Consider the following 27411-nt stretch of genomic DNA (forward strand, 5'->3'; position numbering starts at 1 on the left):
TGACGTCCCTGAAGAGCACACCACACCTGCCTGCACCAGCCAAGCTTCCAAGGTCTCCTGCCCTGTCGCTTGTGTCCTGGCTTCAAGGGAGGGCGCAGGGTTGCAAGAAGCAAGTAGCAAGATATCACAACCGCTGCCTCCTCCGGGGGGCGGTCAACCGCGCCTCGCTTCACCACGACTTCCGTCCCGCCACATCTACACCTCTGGCCAGAGGCGAGAGCGGTGGGACCCCGCCTCTTCGCAGAGATAGTGCTAGGGCAGGGAAGGCACCGAACCCTACCATGGACCCACAAGCCAGCCTGTTCCCACCCTCAGGGGAAACGGGTCCTGCGGACCCCGCTGTACAAGAGCCCCGCATCCAGCAGCCCAGCTCGCCCGCACCCATCCTGCTCCCCCCAACATGGCCGCCGTAGCCGGGGTGTGGAGGGAAGCTCCTCCCGACATGCCCCGCGGGGCAGCGGCGCTGCCTGGAGACCGCCGGAGGGGCGGAGCGGAGAGGATGCTGTGGCCGCAGTGGGGCGAGGCGGTGATAGGGCGGGGTGCGGCGCTGTGCGGTCTGGTACGGAGGATGTGGCGGCAGCGCTGGCGGCAGCAGCGGCAGGAGGAGCGGGGAGCGATGCGGTACTGCGCGCCGGGGCCCTGGCCGCACGGCGGGGGCGCGCTCACCACCCTCCTGCTGACAGGTCGGTCACCGCGGCGTTTCACCGCGGCAAGTGGCCACGGGCCTCGCCGGCAGGCGCCGGCCTGCGCCGCGGTGTCCCCCTCTTCTGTACGCTTTGTGTCTCCTCCCGGTGGCGCTGCTCCCTCCCCGCGTTGCCCTCAGATTGCGGCTCGCTGTGCCATGGGGGAAAACCCCCACGCCGTGTCTGCTGTCGGTGCGGGGTTCGAGCCGCCCCAGCATCCCCCTCTCCGCCACCGCTGCTCCGATGGCTTCCCGGCGAGGCGGAGAGCACCCACAGGGGGTGCAGGGATGTCGGCCTGCTCGCCCGTCACCTCAGCCCCTGTGGCGAGGACCGCTGCGATTGCCCTTCCCAGGGCGGTGCGGCGGGGGAAGCGCCCCGAGTCCAGCTGGAGGCTGTGAGCTGAGAGAGCCTGCCCGGGGCGGGGGACGAGGGAGGCCTCTCGGTGTGTGAGCGGGTTTGACGGCGGGGCGCGGAGCGAGGCCTGGCTAAAAGCCGCGGGATGGCGGGGCCGGCTCCGCGCCCGGGGCAGGGCAGAGCCGGGCGGCAGCGGCCGCTGCTCTCCTCCTTTCTCTCGACTTGACAGGGCTGGTGCGCGTCCCCGAGGGCAGGGCTGTTTTGAATATGGGGGGATTTTTCATATCACCTCCGAAAATTATTTCCTGGTTTGACCACTTACTCCAGTTCTATCAGAATTAAGACTGAAGAAAATCCTGCTCCTTAATGCATATAAACAACAGCTGTCATGCAGTATAGGCAGGTTTCACACCATACAAGGTTCTTCACAGTGAAGTACTACTAACGGGAAACGCTTCATAGCAGTCCCTCCACAGGAATGACTTTCTGAGACTGTTGCTACCGCAAGAGCAAGTTAACAGCTATCTATTTCTTTAGGTTATTTTGTGGTCTGAGGGTTTGGTGGTGTGTCATCTGAAAGCTAACAATTTGCTCAGTATCTTCTCAAATAATGTCTAGGTACGCTTGTAATACTCCTTAAGTACATAGCATTATATGTCATAGGTTACATATATGGTAATAGGATACTGATTCAGAAGTGACGTTAGGCATTGGGTATATTAAAGATGCAGTTAGTGCCTAAGTGTTAAGTTGCTGAGTGTGAGGATAAAGGTTTGCATTTGTTAGATGCAGTATGCTGCTTTCTCCTTATGTGGAAATTCTTCCTGTCTGTTCTGCCTCCTTCTCCTATATATGTCTGTTGAGACCAGTTGTGGGGTAGCAGCCGAGAAGGAACTAGGGCAGTCAAGTCTTTGTACTAATCTGACTCAGATTAAAAAATAAAATATATTGTCAACAGTACTTGCTTGAGTGTAAATAGTTATAGGAGGGAAAAGCTAGCCATTCCATTAGTATGCTTTTCATTAGCATACCAATAGAATAGCATACGGAAGCACATTATTTATAAGTGGTATAGCTTCGTAGAGGCATCTTAGAGGTCCTAAAGCCAGACATTAAGAAATAAGCTTTACAGCAGAAATTTATCTTCTAGGCATAACTTTCAGTGTGTAAAGAGAGGGTTATTTTTGCTCCTTAGGTTTTCAGATTTGTTAGAAGTCCATTAATGTACTTCGGGATTTGACTGAGTTGTACTTCAGTCACCAAACTAAAACCCTTTCTCTAGAAGAATGATTGTTTCCAATCAAACTAAGAAAAAACCCCTTCAAACCTAAACAAGAATATCTATTTTGGTACAGCTTTTGGACTCTTCTCAATTCGGTATTGATATATTTACAGCAGACACTATCATTGTAGAGTTCCTTTTTTTTTTTTTTTTGGCAGAGCTCTAGAGGTAAAGAGGGAGTTGCTAATTTGTTTTACTTCCAAAGGAATTTGAAAGAAATGAAGAGCCAAGAAACCAGAGAACACATATTAGTTTCCCTCCTAATCAGTTCAAATGCTTTTCAAGCAAGCAGTAGCAAGAAGTAGTAGATCAACCAAGAAATGCTCTAACCTGAGAAGAGTTTTTACATTACTATCTTTCTGTAGTGTTTTCAGTGTGACACAGGGTACTACAGTCTGAGAGCTGAAGGTGTGGATTTCACTATTCACTGACAAGTGTTTCTGTGTTGGAATTAGCATGAACATGTTACATAGATCAAAAGTATACATTGTTTTGTGAACAGTGTAGTTATGGTGCTCATTATGTAATACCAAAAAGAATATGTTGTTTATGTAAACATAGTGTCTCAACATTGTTACTATTGCAACACAAACCACCAAAATGCCTTTTAAAAAACATAGTGTCTCAATGTTGTTACTATTGCAACACAAACCACCAAAATGCCTTTTAAATGCAGCTAATTTTTGGTGGCAGGCCAGGCCGTGAAGGTGAGACTTTAGAAAGAACAATCTAGTGATCAGACAAATTTCAGTGTCTTGAAATACATGACTTCTGAATTCCTTTAGTCTTTGAAATCAGTTGCCACCTCAGAAATTTGGAACGTAATTGCAGGGATACTCTGATAATTTGTATCAAGAGATTACAGAAATATAGGGGGCATCATGGAATAGCAGGTTTACAGGGTGACCTGGGCATATCCCTTGGTTACACAGGGTGAGCTTGAGCTGGGTTGCAGGAACTAGCACTGTTTTCCTCACCTTTTTCGTGGAGAAGCTAATCTAATTTGGTTCTCTTCTCAGGCCTGCAATAGGAGAGAGAATGGTGGTGGGTAAATGTTGCTATTAACATCACATGAGGTTTTTTGTTCTCCCAGTACTTAATTTGCAGCATTCCCAGGAAAACAAATGGGGAAGTTTCACAGTAAGACTGACAAAATGCCTTATTCAGTTACTTGTCTTAAATGATCTCAGAGAAATATTCGATGTTACAATAATCAATGGGGAGCACAGAAACAGGTAGAAAAACATTACCTACTGAACAAATATGAGTAAGTATAGAGCATAGAAACATTTCTCAATTTGGTTTGAACTTTTAGGTGGTTATAATAAATGGAGTGCAGAGGAACTTCAGCAACCCACAATGGAGAGCTAACACGAATTATTTCTTATTTCTTATGTAGTAGCTATCATTGAAGAGGATTTAATGTTAGAAAATACCTAATCTTTATGTGAATTTCCACTGAGAGAATCCACTTTAATTCATAATAAATTTCTACAGTTATGGTTGCTTAAGTACTGCATATTAGCTAAGAGGAAGGGGTATGGAGGTTGGAAAAGGAGGGAGAGTAGGTGGTAGTACGGCTTCTGCTTCCGGTAGTTGATGATGTGACCAATGGGGCAGGTATCTCTGTGCTGACACCAGTTAGTGGATCCTCAGTAACAGAGTGGGTGCGAGCTCTGATTTCAGCTGTGGGCTAAGCACCTTGATGCAGATGGTTCCCTCTTTACAGGTGTTTTGTTCCAACTTGGTGGCATCAGTTTCTAATAGTTCTGATCTGCAGTTCTCAGTAGCCCATCAGAAATCTGTGCTTCCAGCTCAGGATGCAGGAAGGACTCTGAGCCAGATGGGATATGTGGTAGAGGAGTGCAAGGGTATTTTTTTGGAGCAGGGTTGTACATTAAGAGAGTAAGGGGTAGTGGAAGAATGACCCAAGGTCCTGGTCTGTGGCATAAAAGTAACAAGCATGTGTTTAGGTCAGGTCCCAGGTGAAGGTATAGGTGAGAGAGAGACGGGAAATACTGGGTTTTGGGAGCTGGAGCTGTGTGCTGCATTAGTAGTGGGAGAGATGAGCTTGAGATCCTACTTCAAGGAAGCTATTAGGAGGATAAGTAAAGGGTGCAGGATGGTGTATGGATGTTAGAGGGCAATAAAGGAATGGGGAAGGTGAAGTTGGTCCATGATCTGTGGGTCCTTTTTTTGATTGTGAGGTGGCAGAAATTGTTGTGGGTATCTTCTCTGTTAAGTATTTTGTTAAATATTAATGCTAAAATGTTTTTACATAAAACCTATGCCATACAATTAAAGAAAAGAAAAATAATATTAAATTATATAAATATGATGTATAGTTATAATACAAATATAGTTAAAGAAAAATATTGAAGAAAAATATTAAGGAAAATAAATCTATTAATTGAAGAAAAATATAATGAAATAAATAAAAACCAAACAACCAGCAACACTGTAGCTGTACTTCACCTGGGCACATTCATGTCCCTGGCACAGAGATGTGAGTTGCTCCTGCAGTTACAAGCAGTGATGGGTGCTCCAGTAACTGCAGTTACATATGTAACAAGCTGAGGAGCCTGACACTATTCACATTTTTTTCCAGCATGAGAACAAGGCTGATCAAACGAATTCTAAACTGTCTCTGATAAAATGCATCGTTTGGTTCCCTGTATTCTGTAGTATAAGGCCTTTTTTGTCATTCTTTAATCATTCACAGATCTTCCCTGAGCTTTCTTCATGTCACTGTGCTTTTTGAAGGCTCATTGTAGGTACTAGACGGAGCATTTGAACAGTGATCGTATCTGTGTCAAGCACAAAAATAAAATCTCCCTGCTCTTCCTTGATGTTGCTGTTTGCATATCAGCCATTCTAATCCGTCTTCTGTTCAACCAATTATTACCTGATGTATGTCCCTATTTTTTTATCAAAGTCTAGCATCCCTGACATGAATGCTCTGTAGTGTGCATATGGCACGCTGCCTTTGCTGCTGGGTGTGCGACTACATTTTATTCTATTGAAGTGCATATCACTGATCACCTTTTTACCAAACAATGCAGACTGTTCTATTTAGCAGCATGTCATTTCCATTACTTGTCAATCTCCTAGCTTTTGTTTTTACCTGCAAATTTTATCAGTATATATTATACATCCAGGTAATTATATACATATACACATACATATACGTGTCCGATTGCGTAAGGTCATTGCTAGAACCTTGTGAGACCTGTTAGAAATCTCCTATAATAAATTAACTGTCCAGTAGCCCTGTTCTCTTGCTTGAGACTGCCAGTCAATGGGCAGTGTGCTTCTGGATTGTTTCATTTCACACATGTTACTTGAAATTAAATAGATGGTGGTATATATTTATATTAAAACATTACACTGTAAACTCTAGGATGTGAAAACAAGCACACTGGTTGCTTTTCCAGTTCCCTTGTGAAATGCAGTGTAGGATAGAGATGGACAGGTAACCTTTTCAATCCCCACAGCTGAACGTAGAACAACTTGTGAACCCAAATCAAAGGCACTGAGCATTTATATTAAAAAATATTTCTTGGAACCCTTTTTCGCCCCATTTTTTAAAATTCCATTTAAATATGCTAGAATGATTTTGTATCTAGTTTCTCAGTGCAAGTGATGCACTGTATTTCTAAGGGTAACATGTCATGCTGCTATCTTCATTAGAAAAAATTGTGGGCTCATCAAAAGCATCTGAAAACATCCATTAAACCCTTGTTGACTGTGGTAATACTCTTCGCCATTTAATTCAGTGATCAACTTTTGTATTGTTTTGTTTGGTGCTGGTTTGTAGCTGACAACCTTCTGATTGCCCAGCTCATTCTGTTGGAATGTTGGAGCAACTTTATTTTACCTTTTTGGAATTTCTTGAGTCTTCTAAGAATTACAGAAAATTTACACTAATGGTCACAGGTAGTACTGAGTTGGGTGATCCGTAGGATGGTATGATATTAAGACTTGCAATGTATGCAGATCGATTAATCAGGGAGAAAGTTGTCTATCTTACAAGGCAGATGTAAAACCAGTGGATGTGAATAGGAACTTTTTGTCATATCATATCCTTTGTGTGTATTGAAAATGTAAAGAAACTTAACAAATATTCATCATTTAGAAACATTATGGTGTTGGTATGGTAATTTGAACACAATTTTTTAATTACATTTCATCCTTAATTCAATTTTATATGTTTTGTGTATATTACCATTAATAAATGGCTCACTCATGCATAGATTATTTGTGTATCTTGACTATTGCTTAAGCCAGATCTGTTTGGCTTCCTAAATTCTGTTCAGACAATGCAGTATTGGTATTGTAGTAGCTGACTGGTGCAACTATGTCAGCAGAAGTTTCCACAGATGTTTAAGCTTCTAATATAAGCAATATTTGCATACTTTGAGTATTTCCAGTAAGTGTTTATTTCTTCCTGCAAACTGGTGTATCTGTGGGCAAGTGCTGCTATTTGATGTTTCAGTGTTTATATTTTTACAAGGCAGTTAAGGTGCTACTGATAACATCTTTTAACTGGGGTTTGACATGAGTTCTCACTCCCAAACTATTTCAGAAGAAAGGCTATTTATTATGGCTACTTTCCTTTTCCCAGCATCTGACTGCAGTTCCTCCCCTCTGCACTTTCAGTTGGCATATAACTATACAACCAGCTAATATATATGTTAGTCATCACAGAAGAAAGGGAACAAAAGAACAAAAAGTGGGAAGTAAGGAGTTTTGCTACTGGTGAAATGGAGTTATTCCATCAGCTCCACAGCTGCTTTCTGTCTCCTGTAATCATTTGCTCCTCACCACATTTAAACCTTCTTGCACCTTCAGCTGCACTTCAGCTGTTTTCAGGCTGAGTTCTGGCTGTGTGGGTTGAAGACAAACATTTCTAACTGGTTCTTTTTTTTTTTTAAATTGGTGATTGGTTATGCCTGCAAGGCAATCAGTCCCATGTGTCTTTAGATGAACAAAGCATCTTTATATAAGCAAAGTGGTTCTCTTGGTTATATTACTTTCCCTACTTTGGCCAAAACATACTATGCCAGTGAAAGTAACTTTAGCTATCTCTTTGGCTGTATATGAGATTTTTGCCAGTGCAAATTTATTTATCAGAGAATGCTTTTCATCATCTTTAGTATCAGTATAATTATGTCAGCAGAAGTGTCTGCAGAGGTTTAAGCATTTCAGGTGAACTTAGCTTACTTGAAAAAGTGAGTGTCAAAAAGGTGACTGTCAGGAAGATTATTATATGTTTGTATATACAAATCAAGCACTACCATTTTTTTTTTTATCTGAGGTTCTAAACTTTGACTTAAACCAAATGCTGGTTTAGAAGGCATCTGATCCCATCTGATGTTTTCTTTGTGGGAGTCTGTTGATCTGACTAATCTGTTTTTGCATTTGTTTTATTCTGAAAAGCGTTTTTGTTAAGCTCTGCTGATGGCAATAGCGGAACAGTTAACTGGACGACTAAGCAAGCCCACAGTTATATTATCAGCAGAATAAAGGCTGTTGAGAAGAATGGTGAGTTTAGGTTGCAAATTTAAATCCCATGTTGATTCAGTCAAATCTGCTTTTAATATTACTCTTGCTTTTTCAGTCATGTCCTTGTTTTAGGAATAGATTGGTGTTAGTTCAAGGTAAGTAATTTGGGAATTCTTACATTTCTTCAGTCTTTTAAACATTCACAGACCTGCGTGTCTTTGTGAGTCTTCCCCAGCTTTTCCTGTTCCTATAACTTTGCTTGAAATACTGGCTGTGTGTATACCTAATATTGCACATTTTCTTATCATGGCTGGTTGCTTGGAGAGATCTCTGCAGTTTGCATAATCCAATTGACTTGTCTGTAGCCATAAAAAAAAAAATAAAAAAAAATGTATCTATGTAGAAAGATTGTTTTAGTGTCATTTGTGCAAGTACACATAGAATATTGTAGCTAGTTACACTAGCTGAGAAAAGGCTTTGCACTGTTTGCCCATCCAGGCAGGCCATCTGGATTGGCCCCCAAATGAAGTTATTTCTGGGATTGTGCTTCATCTGCTAAAACTCAATGGGGAGAGAGCGCATTGAAATTACAAGAAAAAATTTCCAGGTGGATTTTTTTTTTGTGAAGATCATCAATATACAGGCTTCAGCTAACATGGCAAATCTTCTGAAATTTCTGGAAACTGGGATCACCTGTATCTGATAACAGGTTCTGGGCTGGAAGCTGATATAGTCTTAGCTGAATTCCTGGCTCTGCCCATGTTCAAGACCTACAAAAAGAACAACTGGGACAGTTTCTGTACGTGTGTCAAAAAGAGTGATGTGTGTTTTCCAGTCTTCAGTTGCCAATTAATGTACCTCTTTCCCAGTCTCTGGAACTTCAGTCTTTCTGCATCAATATATCTTATGATCTACAGAAAGTCCTCCAAGTGATCTGGAAACAAGAAAGTGCTGTCAAATAGCTGGTAACTGTTGTTTTTTTCTTTTTTCCCTAGCAGGGATCTGTTGTGATCTTATGTAGTGAAGATTTTTAATTTACCATGGTTAGTTTTACAGAAGCCTTTCACAGTTCCCCAAGGATTTTATGTACCACAGGGAATTTGGCCAGGCAATTCACATCTGGCAGTCTGCTGTATTAGTATCTAGAAGTTGGTAAGTGTATTCATTTTCATCCCCAGATCACCTCAGATGGTTACACATTCATCTCCAGTCTCAGGCAGTGCTATGAAAATAATTGAGGGGTTTAAAAGCTTTTGAGGAAAATAGCATTTCACTCATTTCATTATTGAAAAGCAGTGGTTACTGTAGTGGGCTGAAGACTCACATTTTCGTTCTGACTTTGAAGTAACTTCGTAGGAGAAAAAGAGGGCTTCTCTGACAAGGAGGGTGAGAACTTTTGAATTCTTAATCTCACAGCTGGTGTCATTACAATGTGTTTGTCATGATAAGATAAAATAGGTTTGCCTGGTTTTTCCTCCTGAGAGGCATTTTTAGACTTTCACCAAGATAGCTGTTTTCTATCTACATTAAATTCTTATTCGTATGCTTGTTTCAGCAACAGAGAACATCTCATTACTAGGAACGGGCATTTAGTAGTGGCAGTAGGTCCTCTAACAGACAAAAGAAATGTGTTACGTTTTTTTCTTTTGGTAACTGCTGATTCTCTTATTTTCCCTCCTTTCTAAAACTTGCTCGTGGAGAAAACATACATTACTTTTTTTCACCATTCTTCCTGTTTGAAATAGATTTTCATCGTAGAGTCAAAGCATCAGAAATGGAAAAATGGATTTTTCTAGATATGTGACACATTTTCAGCCAGCCACTGTGGTGTTTTTTTGTCAGCTTTTCTGCTTTGAACTGTTATAAATTACTTTTTTAGCTTTGTATGAAAATATTTTAAAGGAAATTAATTAGTTTCCATGCTCTATTTGTAGCTTATTCACAGAAGTGACTGCAAAAGTTTTTTGGGTCATCAATGAACTCATTTTAATTATACAAATTGAGTAGTTAAGTTACGGTACTTAAGTCTACATAACTAAAATTAGAGTAACTGTTTTATTAACCACACAATATCATAATAAACTATTTAAATTTCAGGATCCATTTTAATTTTTGTCTTTGAGGTAAAATTATTAGAAATATATTCTGTTCAGTACTGTGTTAAAAGCAGTTTCCAAAAGTGGGAAAAAGCAACTGCTGTGGAATCTAATCAACAATATATTCAGAACTTAAGATTATTAATTCTGCAATATTGGGCTTGAACACTGGGAAGCACGTAACTAAATGTGGAAGTCTACATTACAGATGTCTGCATCTCCTCTCAGCTGCCTCTGCAGTCAGTGGAGATCTGGTCAGTGTAGCCAGGAATCTAGGATATGATTCATCTCATTTACAGGAGAAATTAAATTAATCAAGCCCTTGAAGTGTCTGTTTCTTCTCCATTGACTATAAAAGGAGCCTGACTAACTCAGCAGTGGATGTTGTTTCTGTAGGCATCTAAAATTAGGTAAGATAGATTCCACACAGAGTGCGTGGTGCGAGGGGTGGAATGTCTGTGATTAATGCCTAATTAGCAGTGGCTTTTTAAGCGTATCTTGAATAAGAAGGTTGGTATAATGAGGCTGGAGAAATTATACCAGGATTGGATGAGGTTGATCCACATTTCAAATGTATCTTGCTTATTGAAATTAGCCCTTTTATTTTCTAGGAGGTAAGAGTTTGTTCCTGTGAGTTTCTTACAATGACTCTGAGGTCTTTTTTGGAGTTGATCTTCTCTATGACAGTACCTCTGTATTTTATGGCCTATAATCTTTGGAGATACAATTTATCATGGAGTTTCTTTCAGTTTAGCAAGCAAGGCAGGTAGCTGTGTGTCTCTTTATTTACTGCTTGTGTAATCCTCATCTCATTGACAAAGTTTATCAGCAATGATTGATTCTTTCAGGTCATTAGCTTAAAATTCAATAGGAATATGGAATAGTAATATCACCTACAATCAGTCCTGTTGAGACATGATGAGAAATACCTATTAGATCAGTATTCTCCATTTACATTTAAAATTTGAAACTTGTTGATAAAGTAGTTTCTTATCCATTTAATATATCCTAATGATTTTTTCTTTAATTCTTCTAATTCGTTGGATGTGTATATAGTACTTGTCAAATGTGTTATAGCTAAATAAGATTTGCCTTTATGAACTAAATTTGTACCTACATAAAGAACAGCATATTGCTTTTTCATATGCTGGTTGTTCTGAATTAGATTGCTTTGAGTTTTTTAATTCTGAGTCTTGTAAAATGTGGCTTCATTTTTTTGTTTGACATCAGTGACACCTGACTGGCCTATAATTACCCATGTCCTTCTGTTTTATCGTACAATACAAGCACAACATCTTCAGTAATGAGCTTTCTAACCAGATTTTCAGATGCATGTTATCTGAATGTGCTGGGCTAAGAAAGTCTAGCTTTAAGAACTAGAAATCCTCAACTGAAGTGAATTGCTTTGTCTTTCGCTGCACAAGAGTTGAAAAATCTGCCATTTCTGTTCAGTGAGGAATCAGTAGCACTGATTGGTGAGGTTCCTCTGTATTCCTCACGTTCCTTATTTTTGTGTAAAATATCAAGAAAACACGATTGTATCATTCACTTAATGTATTTTTTATTCATGTAATATTACAAATAAACCAACTATAACATTACAATAGCTTTCATTGGTTTTTTTTCATTGCCATAAAAATAAAAACTTCTGAAATCCTAACATAGCCAATTTTGTTTATTGCAGTCCTGTTGGGCAAAGAGAGGGCTTGCTCTGCATTCTGTTCTTAAATCTATGCAACCTTTTAAAAGCCTTATTAACAGGTATCTAATATTTGTTGCTTTCCTTCTCCCAGATACCCGCATTGCTGTTGAAATGCATGCTGTATTATCTTGAGCATGTCTCATTTTTGCTTTTTTCTGTCTCTTATCTTTCCTTCTGCTTTTCAGTATACACGATTCTGTCTAAGGTGCACTCTGATCGGAATGTATACCCTTCTGCTGGAGTTCTTTTTGTTCATGTTTTGGAGAGAGAGTACTTTAAGGGGGAATTTCCTCCTTACCCAAAGCCTGGTATGGGATGCTAAGATCTTCCATATTATATAAAAATGTAGTGGGGTTGGGGGTTAAGTTTTAAAAATTTCAAATCTGTTTAGCATACCTTATGGTTCAGCATATAATGTCCAAAAAAAGAGTTTTTAGTTTCTATTGAAATGCTTTAAAATGAAAGTATTTTGTCCTACAAGTTTAAAATGTTCTGGTTTGTGATCGTCATTTGTGAAAAGATGCATATAATGTGTACAGTGAAAAATGTACTTAATTGGGGAAGGCAGAATAACATGTTATATATCTAAGATTAGGAAGTATACCTTTCCTTCACTTTTGCATTAAATATGAAATTGTGGAAGTTTAATAATTATGTTTCTTTAAAATGTTATTTATTTGATCACCATTTCAGACTTAATGTGTATCAGGCTATAGGAAGCAGCACTTTGCAAGTGTATAGTAAATTTGATACAAAATAGAAGATTAAATCGATGAGATTATGCAGTGATGTTTTCTTTCATTTAAAACAAATATGTCTTTGGATTCAGCTGCCTTCTTATATTTAAGAACAGTTTAATGTTAGTAAGCAGTGTGATTTCCTAGGTATGGTGTTTTAATAGATACTAAGGTAAAGCTAAAGGATTGGTCATTGGCAGGTTAGAATATGTATAAGCAACTTGGGGGGTGGGAACAGCATTCTGCCTCACATGCTTATCAACAATGAAAAGGAATAATAAAAATGAAATTCTTTAATAAGCTTTTAAATTTATTTGAGAGTACTATTTTCAAAACTCATTTTAAATTAAAAAAAAGCTTCTGTTAGCATTGGTTAAATTTTGTTATGGATAAACGCAAATGTTTTAAAAATTTTGAAAACTGGAAGTTTTTCCTGACACTTATTCTGGAGTCTTCATTTCATGTAACAGCAACTGGCAGATTGAAGTTTGCCTCTGTCCCAGTTTTCTCGCAGTTTTGTCATGTAGATATAAGGAACCTGGAAGTTTTACTGATGGATTGTCTTTTGAATCTTTAGAGCCCCAGCCTGTCTCAACATCCATGTGATTCAAAGGCCGTATGAATCTGATTTCAGATACTGCTGAATTTGCTATACCTGTAGAAGAAGGTGATCATATCAGAAATTCACTGTAAGGCCAAATGTTACCATGGTTCTTTTATTTTTCTCAGCTGTGCTGGATCATTAGCATGGCCTGCCTTGGTGATGGGTAAACCAGAATATGTCACAGGTGGTTTTCACAATTTTCCCCAAATCATTCGTACTGCTGGGAATTTTAATTATGAATGAAATAGATTAGGTTACTGGGATGTCCCCGTAGAACTTCAAGGGAAGTTGCATGGCACCCTGGTGATGGTTTGGTGTGGTTCTGGTCCCTCTTACCCACAGACCATGTGTAAATACGTACCTGAAAACTAGTTACCTTTTGGCAACAGGTCTCAGTCTCTTTGTTCCTCTCTAGAGGTGACAGACATTCCTTTCTTCATTGGGCTCAGTTTCTGCCTTCTGTGCCAGCCTTGTCACTTCTATGACACTTCTATGTCACTTCTATGACCTATGATGGCTGCTGTTGCCATTTCTAAGCCAAGTTGGAGGAGCACAGACACTTGCACTGTGCAGGCTCAGACCAGATTTGCCGAATTCTGTGCCTCAGCTACACAGTGCTTATGCCTCAGTGATGAGGATCTGGTAGTGCTTAGGCATGTTTGACTTCACTTCCAAAAGCTAAAATAAACTGAAGACGTAGCCAGACGTTTGTAAGACTATCGTTAAGAAACGCAAGAACTGTTGTACTAGTTTGATCTGAGGGCCTTTTACAGATTGCATCTGGACCATTGTATTTAGTAGCCATCAGTGGATCCACTTTGCAGGTCCTTTTTTGAATTTATTTCTTCTCTAAAGAAAAACTGCTGCCAGGCTGTTAGTGCTGAAGACCTGCGTGTATGTCCTGATGCTAACAGAAGCTTTTGGGCACTGATGATTACACAATTACTTTTTACATTAAGGCCTCCAATGTACATTGGGTCCCTGGAGCCATCATCAAAAACATAAATAAAAGAAAGTTTGGGCAATTAAAGTACTGAGACCTTTGTGCTTTTGTCAGTAAGGAGGTTAGATGCTTCAATTCTAGGTGAGAACTGAGCTCTGAAAATCAGACCTACTACTTAATGAACATGAGCATTCGGTTAGCCAGGACTCTAGGAAGTACCAGTACATTCATCTCTGCAGTTGGTTACACTTTTCAGATACAAATTTCTTACTACTTACAAGTGCTAAGTAGCAGTTCACAAATTTGTGACATGGTAAATGTTAGTAATTTTATTTCTGTTTTGTTTTTTTTTTCTCTTTTCATTTTGGAAAGGTTTAGAAAACATAGGATAAGACTTTCTAGTGGAAACATCAAAATCAAAGCATATTGCATTTTCTAGTAAATATTCTAATACACCTTTTCCTATCTAGGTGAAATAAGTAATGATCCTATAACGTTTAATACCAATTTAATGGGTTACCCTGACAGACCTGGATGGCTACGCTATATACAAAGGACACCATACAGTGATGGAGTGCTGTATGGCTCACCAACTGTAGAAAATGTGGGCAAACCAACCATCATTGAGGTACTTTCTTTCAAAATTTCAAAAAGATGTATTTTGGTTTAGAGTGTAAGGTTCAGAAGTGTCAACAAGTGTTGCCTCTTATTTTTGATAAGTTAATTACAATAATTAAAAAAAAATAGGGCAGGGACTTGTGACGTTAACATTTTCTTTTAAGTACCATTATTGGTAGGTACCATTATTGAGAGGAAGTCAAGTTGCGTGACGTTTCATGTTTTAAGGTATAACTAGTAAATAGCAATAACCAGTTAAGCTTAATGTTCCTAAATGCAATACCTTTTGATTTATAGAATGGTTTGGGTAGGCAGGGCCTTTAAAGAGCACCTGGTTGCAGCCCCCTGCCATGGGCATGGACACCTTCCACTAGACTAGGTTGCTCAAAGACCTGACCAACCTGGCCTTGAGCGCTGCCGGGATGGGGTAGCCACAGATTCTCTGGGCAACCTGTTTCTCACTACCCTCACAGTAGAGAACTTCTTCCTTATATCTAATCTAGATCTACCCTTGATTCTTGCCCTTCATCTTTCTAAGAGGCATTTCATTTCAGTAAATTATGAATATATTAAAGTTTTATACAAAATACAGGGCAAAAACTTTGTAAACAACTGTGCTTGAAGAGTAATAGAATTCTGAACTTTGTAACATTCACCCCTAAATATCATTCAGACTTTCCCCAGTGAAAAATAAAGTGTTCAGTCAAGCAGGTTCATGAGTGTTCATAAGCAGGTGTTTGTTTGTTCTTTCATTAAATTATTTTTAAATCAAATGTTCCCTGGTTCATTATTCGTGTTTACTGACAAATTTTAATTAGCACTTACATGTATGTACTTCTGTTCTTAAAATTGTAACAGTAACAAAACCTGCTACTTTATGTTTTACAATTAGCTATCCATATATTTAAAAGCACTAATTATTAATGTTTTTATAATTATTAATGCATTTTATAATATATTTTATGAAGTTATATATATTTTATAAATAAAAAATTATATATATTTTTATAAAATTTTATACATTTTATAATAATTTTAAAATTATTAATGCATTTTCTGCCATGTATGTCATGGCAGACGAATCAGACACTGTGTGGTTCACAGTGTTAAGGAGAAACCTGCTCATTAACTTTCTTTAGCCATTTTGATGCTTCAGCAGTACATTTGTCTTAAACCCTTCATGAGTTTGTGGGGATTTTTTCCTAAATGGCATTTGATGTATTTTTTCTTCCTCAAGAATGACATCTCTAAATGTTGAGTTATACTGTAGATAATTTCACCTATGCTTCATTTTATATACATGATTCAGTTTTGATTTCAGCAGGACTAATCACATCTGTATAATTAATCATGTGCAGAAGTACTTGCAGACTCTGCTTAGAGAAAACCATTATTTAAAATTGCCCTTTTTTAAATGGCATGTGCTTTCAGATTCTAAGATCTGTAGACCTCCATTCCAAGCATGATCCAAAGTCTATATTTGAGCTAAATTTTGCCTAGCATATAAATTAACTCTCTGTGGTCTCGCTCTTGGATGTGGCTTTTGAATTAATTGTATAGTATGTGAGGAGGGGAGATTGCATTTGATCTGCTTCCTTGTAGGAGTGATTGTGTATTGCTAGCCTGAATATAACTTTGATTGTGCTGTAATTCCTAAGATGATGTTATGGGTAGGTCTATTAATTGGAGGAAGCCTCATAATTAGAAAAGCCTAAGATACATCACTTCCCCATAGCACTGCAGTACAGCAGGTAATGTTCTTGAACACAAGCTGTTTTGAAAGCTGCACGAAGATGGTTTGTATCTGACTCTGTACTGAACATTCATTCAATCTCCACCACTGTCACTAGGTACGGGTGCATGGTCCACACTGGCAACTGTTGGAGTGCAGACGCCAAGTGAATACTGCTGCATTCCTGTACAGAGCTTGTACAACCAGAGAGTTAGGTTTTCTAAGTATTAATGTTTAAACTTCTGTTGAAACAACCTTTTGAAAGATTAATAGAATGCAGGATTGGTATTTTTAAATAATTTTCAGGAATTTATTTTCTATTAATTTTATAATAAAAATGTTACATTACATAAAGTGTAATTGTGTCAGGTAGGCTTTTCTTTCTACACTTAGAATGCATCTGCAGAAGATATTCCAGGGCATTTTTCCTTTTCATTTGAATCTCTTACATGAAGTGCAATATCTATTTTGTTTGTTTAGTAATCAATGTCACAACGCTTTGTAGCTCTGTTTGCTGAGAAGCAGCATAGTTCTGTCACTGTTGCCACTTCTCTGCCTCTCCTTTGTCCTTGAAATGAATGAACTAAAGTCTAAAACAAAGCAGAAGGTTAAGTCTTTTCAATTTGTTTTATGAAGGATTTACCACCTCTCAGGGAAATGGATAAACTGGTTGCTGTTTATGGTTGCTTTTAAAGATAGCAGAAAAGAAAGAATACACATATATATATCAAAACACTTTTATCCAAATATTCAATTATCTTCACATTTATGCCTTGGATAACTGTATTTGGCTATAGACCGATGGAGAAAATTCCAGTATCCTGACTTGAAGGTAGCACTGCATCAAATAAATTGACCTTACCTTTCAAATTCTGTATTAATGAATGAATGTTCATACATTTCAGTATAAGGAGGCGAAGCATTTTAAAGATGGTATTTCTAAATTATCAATGTAATTTTCATTGATATTTCATTTACCTGATTTTCATATTTGCATTGTTGTTTTGCAATTGTATCTTTTTCACTCTAGATCACTGCATATAACAGGCGTACCTTTGAGACAGCAAGACATAATTTGATCATTAATATAATGTCAGCAGAAGGTATGTACAGAAAACAGCTTGTTGTGTTTTGAGCTGAATAAGTGAATCCATCTCATGGGCTCATGTTCTTTTAAGATAAAAAATCCTGTGAGATAGTTGTCTTGTGTTCAAGCCAAATGCTAGGCACAAAAGGGGAGTAGAGGATTTCCCTGTTTTGATTCAGTTTGTTACTTTTATCCAGATTATTTCTGTCAGGTAGGACTGTTATTCCTCAGTCAGTATTGAAGTCTGTTTGCCTTTTTATTTATTAATTTGATTCTCCCCCTTTCATCATGTTTATATATTTACAGCCTGGAGTATTGCAGGTTGGAATCCATTGTCGCTGCAGATCAATTTTGACCCCCAAATTAGCATAAGTAATGATAGTAATTTTATTAAAAATAGTAATTTTTTTCTGTTTAATAAAGATTTACCAGCTGAGACGACTCCTCTAGCCTGCTTCTTCATCTCGCAGATGTTTTATAAATAACCAATGGTTTTCAGCTTATGTAATAGCTAATGATAGTGTTTAATTAATCGTAATCACATCAGGTTCAAAATGAGCTAGTTCAAATAGAAGATTTTTGTAAAAGGTTAATCAGTCTTAAGATGGTATTATGTTAATCATGACTTCAAATTCTTTGTTATGGAGCCTTTGTTAAAGGCAAAACTCTTCCTTTTTCGTCACAACTAGATTTTCCTTTACCATATCAAGCGGAGTTCTTCATACGGAATATGAATGTAGAAGAAATGTTAGCAAGTGAAGTTCTTGGTGACTTTCTTGGAGCAGTGAAAAATGTATGGCAGCCAGAACGTTTGAATGCCATAAACATTACTTCAGCCCTTGACAGAGGAGGGAGAGTTCCACTTCCTATTAATGACATGAAAGAGGGGTAAGCACATGTGTCAGTCTAATGCTTTTGCTTTACTCTTTTTTTTGTTTATTTTATTTTTGTTTTGTTTTTTCTTACTGAAAAGCTTAATATTCTTTCAGGTTTTCTAGAAACTTTGCAATTACTGTTTTATGCTTTGGAATTAGATATGAAAAGTTTACTGATGTTCTGAGCCCCTGTTATATCATGGGTTTATTGTGTTAGATACCATTTCAACAGTTCCTATATATTGATTTTACAATCCAAGGAATACTAATAAATTCCATTAATTATAAACCAATTGGTAGTAAATATGCTTATTTCTAATTCCAGTCTTATTTCTGAGCAGTTGTTTGGCATGCTTTTCAAAACAAAGGTGTGATAGAGCATAGATTACAAAGACAGATTTCTAAAAGCATTTAACATGTAACAGTGTCATTTGTAGCTGTGCTCTTACCTAGTGAAATTTAGTTATGTGTTTCAGGAGCACTGTGGACTTTCATCTGAAAGTGATAAGCTGAGGTATTGGGGGAGTTTAGGTCACTGAGTGTAAACTGCAAGAATGCACTATTTCCAGTTGCGATTTGTAACTGTTAACAACTCCTTTGGGGAGCTGTGAGAGGTATCCAGACAGCTTGTCCTTTCATCTCTATCTCCAGTGTGTATGTTATGGTTGGGGCAGATGTTCCATTCTCCTCATGCTTACGAGAAGTGGAAAACCCGCAAAATCAGCTGAGATGCAGTCAAGAAATGGAGCCTGTAATAACCTGTGATAAAAAATTTCGTACTCAGTTCCATATTGACTGGTGTAAAATCTCTCTGGTGAGTTATTTTATTATTGCATAAAAATGATTATTTGTAGGAGTGCAATATTTTATGCTAGCTATAATTAAGGTAAGAGTTTTGCCAGCCTGGCCAGACAGCCCTGCCAAATTATTCTTCATTATGACTGATTGACATTATTTTCCATCTAGCAGACACTCTTCAGATAGTGAAAGGATTCTGCTGTGTAGGCTAAATTCTATTAGACTTGAGCACCAATGCAACTGCCATGTTAGTTTTCGCTAACAGTGATTTATATAAATGGCTAGAGAACTCTAGAGTTTACAGAAGTAAAAGTAATAAGAGGGTCGTTTACGTAGGTGTAGTTCATTAATTCAATTTGCTAATACTGCTAGTTACACTTGCGTTGCTAAAAAGTGTGTGTCTATATGTGTATATATAGTTTTCTCAAATATTGAGTCTACAGCAGTGACCACTTAAATAGTATTAAATAGCTGTTAAAAATATCTCTGAAAATTGTTTAAAACATATTTAATGTTAAAAATGAAGCAGGAAAAGGAAAGAAAATACTGTTGACTAATGAAATCAAAATAAATGGTGACATTCTTCTCGGTCAAATACAAGAAAAATGATAATGGAACACTAGACTATTTGCAATGGAAGGAGTATAATACCCAGAGAGGGTATTTAAGGTTATTTACCTTTAGTTCTGGTGAGGAAGATCAAGAAATTTTACAGTATTGTAAGAGAACATTGCAGATAAGCTTGAACAAAGATGGGGAAAGTACATAAAGTAGACTTAGATGATTGTTGAGCTGCTTCAGACATTACCCAAGAGGAACCTGAAAGGGAGACTTCTGTACAACTGAAAAAACATACTGAATATGAGAAAAAGTATTTATACATAAAATCTATTAGATAACTTCCAACCCTTTCTTTCTATTCACTTTTAAATAGGAAAGCTGATAGAAAGTTGGAAAATACTTGTTAAACAGTAAAAAAATTGATTTTATATTTTTACTGGCTTTCTGTTGAGAAATTGCAAAAGGTACCTCTATACTCAGCAGTACTTCCCAGCACCTTGAAAAGTAATAGAAGGCAGTCAGTCTTTGTCAAGAACAAACTGTGTCAAGCTTTTGATTTCCTTCTACAAGAGAGAAGTAGGACAGAGGCACAGCAGCAGATGTAATTTCTTTTTGATGAGGTTTTTTGATACTGTCTCATAAGCAAACTCAGGAACATGGCCTAGCTTCATGCTAGGATCTAGTGGAGAGCTGGTTGCGTAGCCGTAATCACAGTAGAATTATTAGGAATTCTTTGCCATTCTTCATTAGTATGGAATGCACTTATTAGACAGAATGCACTTATCAAAATTGTAGCCCCCATGAAACTGAAAGGATTTGCAGGTGCATTAAAGGACAGGACAGAATTCAGAAAGGTCCTCAGAAATTGGAGAAACAGCTGTAGATAGCAGAAGCAGGCTCTCAGAGAAGCATAGTTCTGCAGCAGCCTATAACCCATCCTTCTTGAACTCGTTACTTGTTTAGGCACTGTGTCTCGATGACATGAAGGTAACAAGAAAATTGAAAAGTCATGTATGAAAGGCAGTAAATTAAATGCCTAAATATAGGAAATTCAATAGCAAAAAAAAAAACCGGTTGTATTTCTAGGAACATTAGATGTAAAAAATAAATTAAAAATTGCTTGTGACCCCAAATGCAGCTTCCTCTGGAAGTTAGTTGAATTAGGAGTTAGAAAAACCTTGGAACTCTGACTCTCCTGTTGTGGTGCTTCCTGCATCAGATGGGCGGGTGAGGCAATAGAGCTGCTCAGTCCTCAGCGCTCGGTTCAGGCTTCTTGCTTCTTTTGAGCACTGGATGTGAGGGAAGAAGGAGGAAGAAATCGTAGGTACTCCACTCTTCATCTCTACCACCTTCATACAAAAGAGGATTTTTCCTCAAGTACTATTTGTAGTTAATCTTTAAAACCAGCATATTTGGTAAGCAAAAAATAAAGTAGTAATAGTACAGTGTTAGTGCATTGGTGAGAAGCTTTCAGCAAAATGTAAGCTTTTATTGTTTAAAAAGAAATTGTATAGAATTTGTCCAGTGTGTAATACAGGTTCTTTTCTATTGCATGGTTGGTTAAATACTGTCTCGTTTTACATTCTCTTACTTTGTTACATAATTGCCTTTTTTTTTTTCTTCCCTTCCTTTTTTTTTTTTCTCCTGGTTATCAGGTTGACAATACAAAACAAGTTTCCACCTTTCAGGAAGTGATTCGTGGAGAAGGGATATTGCCTGATGGTGGAGAATACAAGCCACCTTCTGATACACTGAAAAGCAGAGACTATTACTCGGATTTCCTAATTACACTGGCAGTGCCCTCAGCAATAGCACTCGTGCTTTTCCTAATACTTGCCTATATCATGTGCTGCCGACGGGAAGGAGTGTGAGTACTTTAACAGACTAATAAGTTATTACGGATTTTTCTAAGATTGTGATGCACAGAAGTTTGTTAGAAGAATTCCATTCAGTTCATTAAAAACATTTAAAACAGGCCAAGAATTACCTGCCTGAAATATTGAACTATTCCTCATCTAAACACATAGAGTAATTTCCGCAAGAGTGGATATAGGGCCTTTAGTTGTTCAGTTGAAAGGGTTAAAAATCTCAGCATACACACAAAACTCCACAAAATCGTGCACAACTCTCCAAAATGCCCCAAACAAATAAAATACTAATAAAGGATTGTTGGTTCAGGACAATATTAAGTAATTTCTAAAATGCTAACTTCTTTAAAATAGATGTGGTTGAGGAAATTAACTGAATTTAGACATATTCTAAAAGAAAAACACATAAAAGGAAAGCAGCAAGTAACATAATTTCTGCCATTTCTTACACAAACTACAATTTCATTTTGTCACAGAATTTATTTTAGCCAGAAGCTTGTTCTTTAACTTGCATTTTCACCTCTCTGTATATATGTCTGTGTGTGTGTCTGTGTCTGTCACCAGTATCACATCTCTCTACGTACGTTCATCAAGGCCTCACCATAAACCCAGCTGCAAATGCTGCCAAGTTGCATTTAGCAATAACCTTGTCAGCATTTCTACATCATGTACTATTTTCATCATCAGATAGATTTAATGTTCCAACTATCAATGCTATTATTTAATTCATAAATTTTGTTTTGTTTTTAGGGAAAAGAGAAACATGCAAACACCAGAGTAAGTGTCTTCTTTCCTGTTATTTTTCTTTTACCATTTAATTTCCATTCTCAGTAGCTTGTCATGCTTCATACATGTGTGTCATAATCTTCTTCCATTCTCTCTGATCCATGGTTTAATTCATAAATGTGAAAGCTGCTTTTAAATCAGTCTTGGCAAGAGTAGAAGACCAGAATAAAAAGGGTTTGAAATTAACAACTGTCAATTCAAAATTAAATAGTGCTGTTAGAATAAATATGATAATATGTAATTTATACTTCTGGTCATTGGACTTCCCAGCCTGTATCTTAAAGGCAGTGGACAGGAGGACAAATAGCCTGGAAGGTATCTGGTGCCTATACTATGAAGTGTTTTAAAACTAATCTATGAGTTACAAATCTACCACGATAATCAGCAGTTAACCAAAACTTTTATTTTAACTGCAGCAAATAAATGAAACATTAGCCATAAATTGCACAGTCTTGGATTCTATAAAAAATACTTACCCAGACAGCAAAATCGAATGGAATAATCACTGCTTTAAAAATTAAATAAATCCAATATTGATTACATTAACTGTGTAAGGGTTTACTGTAATTGCTGCACTAGAGTCTGTAGCATGCATCAAAGTCCTTGTATTTTTAAGAAAAATAATAATTGTAAAAGTCTATCCATTTTGATAGAGCACTTACAATATGTGTTTAATGTTCTATTTCCTTTTGACGTAGCATCCAGTTGGTCCATCACAGTGCTATACAGAAATCAACCAAAGAGCTTCGTGACATGTCTAAAAACAGAGAGATAGCATGGCCTCTTTCCACGCTTCCAGTGTTCCACCCAGTAACTGGTGAGATTGTACCCCCCCTTCACACAGACAGCTACGATAACACCAGTATGCCACTGATGCAAACACAGCAGTAAGTATTTAGGGTTATTTTATTCCTTAATACTATGTTCCATGATTTAACTATGGATTCCAGTGCTTGTCATCTGAAATGTGTTTATTATGGAAGTATCAGTAACAACTCTGTAGTTCAAGATTGCTCTGATATTTGCATTTCAAGCAGAAAGAAAGGCCTTCTGTTATAAAATTAAACAGCTGGGTTTCAGTCTGCAGACTTGGCAAGAAGCTTTGCGTGGAACAGTTACATTTCTGCATGTTTTGGAGGAAAACTACTTTTGACAGAGGAATCAATTAAAACTGTGCTATTTTAGTCATTCTGCTTCTTAACCCATGTCTTTGGAGTCCTGGTATAAAACTACCACTGTGGGTTGGTGGTAATTTCATACCTGAAAATAGATCCGGACTTTGTAAGTAGTTAGTCATGTACCTGTCACCCAGGGTTTATGTTTGCAATGTTAGCATTGAACAGAAGAGCATATTCCATTACACAGATAATAAATACAGACTTGCCAGTGAAAACGCTCAGAGCTCTCAGCTGTTTCCATTGTTGCTAGCCTTTCTCCAAGACAGAAACCAGAAACACTCATTTCAATTCCTTAAAGTCCATTTATCAGCAACTGAAGAGAACTATTGAGACAGACCCACCTAGAGCTCTGCATGTGCTGTAATCCAGACAGGTTGGTGGTGCTGTAAAAAAAAAAAAAAAAGGCATTTCTAGAAAGGTTTGGTTTGAAAAGGACATGTTTGGTGTCTGGGTTGAGCAGATGTGAGGCAATGGTCTCAGATGTAGTTGGCATTGCTTTTCGGTGCTGTGCTTTGGCATCAGCTCCGGCCGGCAGCTCCTCAGCTGGCAGGCCTCCACAGCACCAGTGATCCTTGTCCAGTGCCAGCACTAACTTAGTGCTAGTTTACACGTGCTTGCCCTGAATTCTCTTCGTAATATAGGTGCGTGCTAGAAAAGTATTTTCCTCTCCCTGTCCCAAAGCTAAATGCTACGGGAAGTACAGCTGTGTAAATGATCCTTCGTGCCACTGCTGTGAAGCGCTCTACCCTGTCTTTTACAGTTTCCTCTCTATTCAGAATAGCAATTTTTTATGACTGGGATTCCAAAGGCTTTCTTGACTAAAGTATTTATCTGCTTCACCCACATTCCTACCCCATATTCCTTTCTGTACAAACAACGTTAATATCTGGTAGCTGTTAAAATAGACACTTCAGCAGGACACAAAAATGTAACTTTGCCTTGATGAGTGAAGTGGTCCAGTGTGTAAAACTGGCTGACCATTCATTCCACAGGTAGTAATTAAGTTGCAAATACTCTCACCTTTTCTGTAACCATCACTTACAGAAGACAAACTTTGCATAACATCAGAAACCTGCAGTGACTCATTACCTCTGTTTCACCAAGTCTGAGGCTTTGAACCTAGTTGTCAAGTGGAATAACAGGAACTGCCCCATAACACTAATTTTTTTTCTGTCATTGACTTGGCTGGCCTTTTGACAGCTCTTTTTACATAGTGAAAATGGGTTATTGCTTCATAAACAAAAAAATTAAGTTTAAATACTAAACTTTCATGTATAATATACTTCAGACTTTGTGCGGAAGCATTAAAGATGTTCAATTGTTTCTTTGTAGGAACCTGCCACATCAGACTCAAATTCCACAGCAGCAGAGTGCAGGTCAGTACTGAGAAATACTGTAACTATTAATTGTCTGGTATGAAAGAATCACAAATGCATACAGTATATGGATAATGGAAACCATTTTCAAATATAGTAAAGTGTAACAGCATTGTCATTCCAGGTTTTTTTTTTTGATACATCAGAAAAATTGCGGGATGTGATTGATGGAACAAGTAGGGGAAATGGTACATTAGGGCTCAGCATGAGACCCTGGAATCTAATACAGTTAAGTTAGAAACCTCCTCTTATAAATGACTTTCTATTAAAACATGAAGCTACAACCAGGTTCCCGAAAGCAGTTACACTGCTCAGATTCTCTAGAACTCTAATTCTAATCCTTGCCAATACTAGTTAAGCTCTGAAGAAGGAGCTCTTTATTGCTGTTACTAAGCATAAAGAGTTGACACTGGGGAACCTGTGGTGAGGCATATATCCATGCTGGAGGTTTCCCTGTCTTAGTCATTGCTTTTACAGCATTTTCCCAAATCCTGATGGCTGAGATTGTGAATGGTCCTATCAGAGTATTGACTAGGGCTGATTGCTCTTTGTAGCTGGTATATCAGGTATGAGAAAAAGCAAAGCTAAAGCCATGTAAAAGGGGATAAGGATCATACAAGGAAAATATAGAGGCCAAAGTGTAAGCTTTGAGTCTTGAAAGAGGTATTTAGGCAAAACTCGAGCAATATGTATATCCTGAGCATAATACAGGAACTGCAGCTCCAAGAGGAAGACTTGTTTTAACTTAGGAGTTACGTAAGCAACTCTTTTCTTTTCATTCAAAATCCTTCTTCTTCATTACTGCTTTCGGGGATTAAAGGAGAATTTCGTATGACAACATTTCAAAGATTTGAGGCAAGTATATAATAGATGCATCTGCCCATGTGGGGTTTATTTTGTGGTTATCTGGAAATTAGAAACACATTTATAACAACCAAACCTGCTGCAGTTCTGCTAGCTTTGCTGTTTGTGTGCTTTATTATTACACGTGCTGGAAATTGTGGATGATGCTGGCAGTCAAAGCCTCAGTCCAAAGCCTCCAGCCCTGGTTTGAGTTGACATTTAGCACAGCTCTTAACACTCCCTACTGCAGGCATTTAGAAGGCAGAATAAGAATGTCACACAGTTCAGCTCTAATGTTACAACTGGGTTTGTACAAGAATTCCATTCTGTCTTGCAGTAGGAAAGGTGCGAAATCACCAGGTAGTGCTGTTTATGCTGACAGCAGTGAGATGTTTTAGGAGGTGTGAAGTACAAGCTAGCATGGGGTTATCGCTTGCAATTCACACTGAAGGACTGCTGTAAAAATAGGTCTTCAAAGCCCTGCTGTGTCTGAGTTTTCTGTAGTACGTTATTTTTGTAGAATCCACCTGTTCTTTCATGTTCTTTCACATTCATCACAGCTGCTGCCTGTGACAAGCTCTCAGAAATTGGGGCAGAGGGGGAATGTAATTGGGACAGACAGTGTTTCCTCCTCTTAGTTTACAATGATACCTTCCTTTGCAACTCAGGTGCAAATGAGCACTTCCATGACATGATGGCATGTTCTGCTTGCAGGTTGTCTTCTAAAGGATATCTATGACTAGTGTGTCAGCAAGTTAGAGCTTTAGAAAGTTACAATTTAAAACAAAATTCAGGTGCTCCTAAGATTATCTTTTTTTAGTAGCATCAGTACAAATGTAGCAGTCAGTTTTACTGATCTGTTCAAATAAGAAACTTACAGAACTGAAACACTTCAGGCCAAAAAAACCCCTGTAGAGCTAGACATTCATTGTTCAATTTTCTTCCTTTCCTACAGAAAATTCCCAATCATATACTCAGGATTATTAACATATTAATAGTCACCACTATGAATAAGAAGGTATTTCTATCTTAAAGCTTCAGTAGACCATATTTAGTCATTTGAAGAGCAAACCATCTCTAATAACCACTGTCATCTTCAGGAACTATCTGAACCCCCGATAAGAAACAATTTTTTTTCACCTTATATAAAACTGTAGACTTAATAGCTGACATAATCTCACAAAGTTAAAACCGAATTGGGAAATGATTGTATGAAAGATGATGACTCACATCTAACGTTTCTATTGCACTGCTGAATATTGCTGCTGGTCTCCAGTATGAACAGGTACATTAAGTTTTATAATTGTCTTTCTGTCGATTGGCAAAATTCATGAGGACTGTTTTAAGGGAATTAAATGAAAAAGTTCATAGCATATTCCTACAGTGCAAAAGACTAAAGACTGCATGTACACTGTGCACTGCATTTTCCATTTGGAGCTACACAGTGCGTTGTGTGATGCCAAATAGAAAGAAAAATTCCAAGTTACAAGTTTTTCCCAGATCTCTCCCTTCCCAGAAGAGCGCAAGCAAAGCTTTTTCATGTCTGTGTTGTCTTTTGGTCCAGGTTGTACTTGTGTTTCTCCAATGTGGTTGTTGATAAGGGACTAATAAATACTATTTATGTGCTGTGCGACCAGTGAGCAGTTCAGTATTGTTGAAGCATCATCTGCTACTAATAGATTACATAAAATCTTATCTACTTGCAGGTAAATGGTATTCCTGAGGAAAGAAAACTAACAGAAGCAATGAATTTGTAATTGGAGAAGGCAGCAAATTGTCTTAC

The 27411-nt window shown here is 38.0% G+C and overlaps 1 protein-coding gene across 2 annotated transcripts; it reads left to right on the top strand.

Annotated features, from left to right (window-relative positions):
• Nucleotides 1-579: 579 nt before the first annotated feature.
• On the top strand, nt 580-27385 carry SGCE (sarcoglycan epsilon; the record flags this gene model as incomplete). Of its 2 annotated transcripts, XM_080611445.1 has the most annotated exons (13): nt 580-683; nt 7759-7863; nt 11808-11930; nt 14377-14534; nt 17287-17359; nt 18033-18231; nt 18870-19032; nt 21233-21444; nt 22196-22222; nt 22930-23118; nt 24742-24785; nt 25606-25640; nt 27335-27385. In XM_080611445.1, the coding sequence occupies exons 1-13, from the start codon at nt 617-619 to the stop codon at nt 27383-27385; spliced, it is 1446 nt and encodes a 481-aa protein (XP_080467571.1). In that variant the 5' UTR covers nt 580-616. The 2 variants fall into 2 exon arrangements, with proteins under 2 accessions (XP_080467571.1, XP_080467572.1); XM_080611446.1 differs by lacking the exons at nt 580-683; nt 7759-7863; nt 11808-11930; nt 22196-22222 and having other exon boundaries at nt 14403-14534.
• Between the last annotated feature and the right edge of the window lie 26 nt (nt 27386-27411).

This window comes from Psittacula echo (genome assembly GCF_963264785.1).
Source record: "Psittacula echo genome assembly, chromosome: 2".
In the NCBI taxonomy this organism is placed as follows: Eukaryota; Metazoa; Chordata; class Aves; order Psittaciformes; family Psittacidae; genus Psittacula; species Psittacula echo.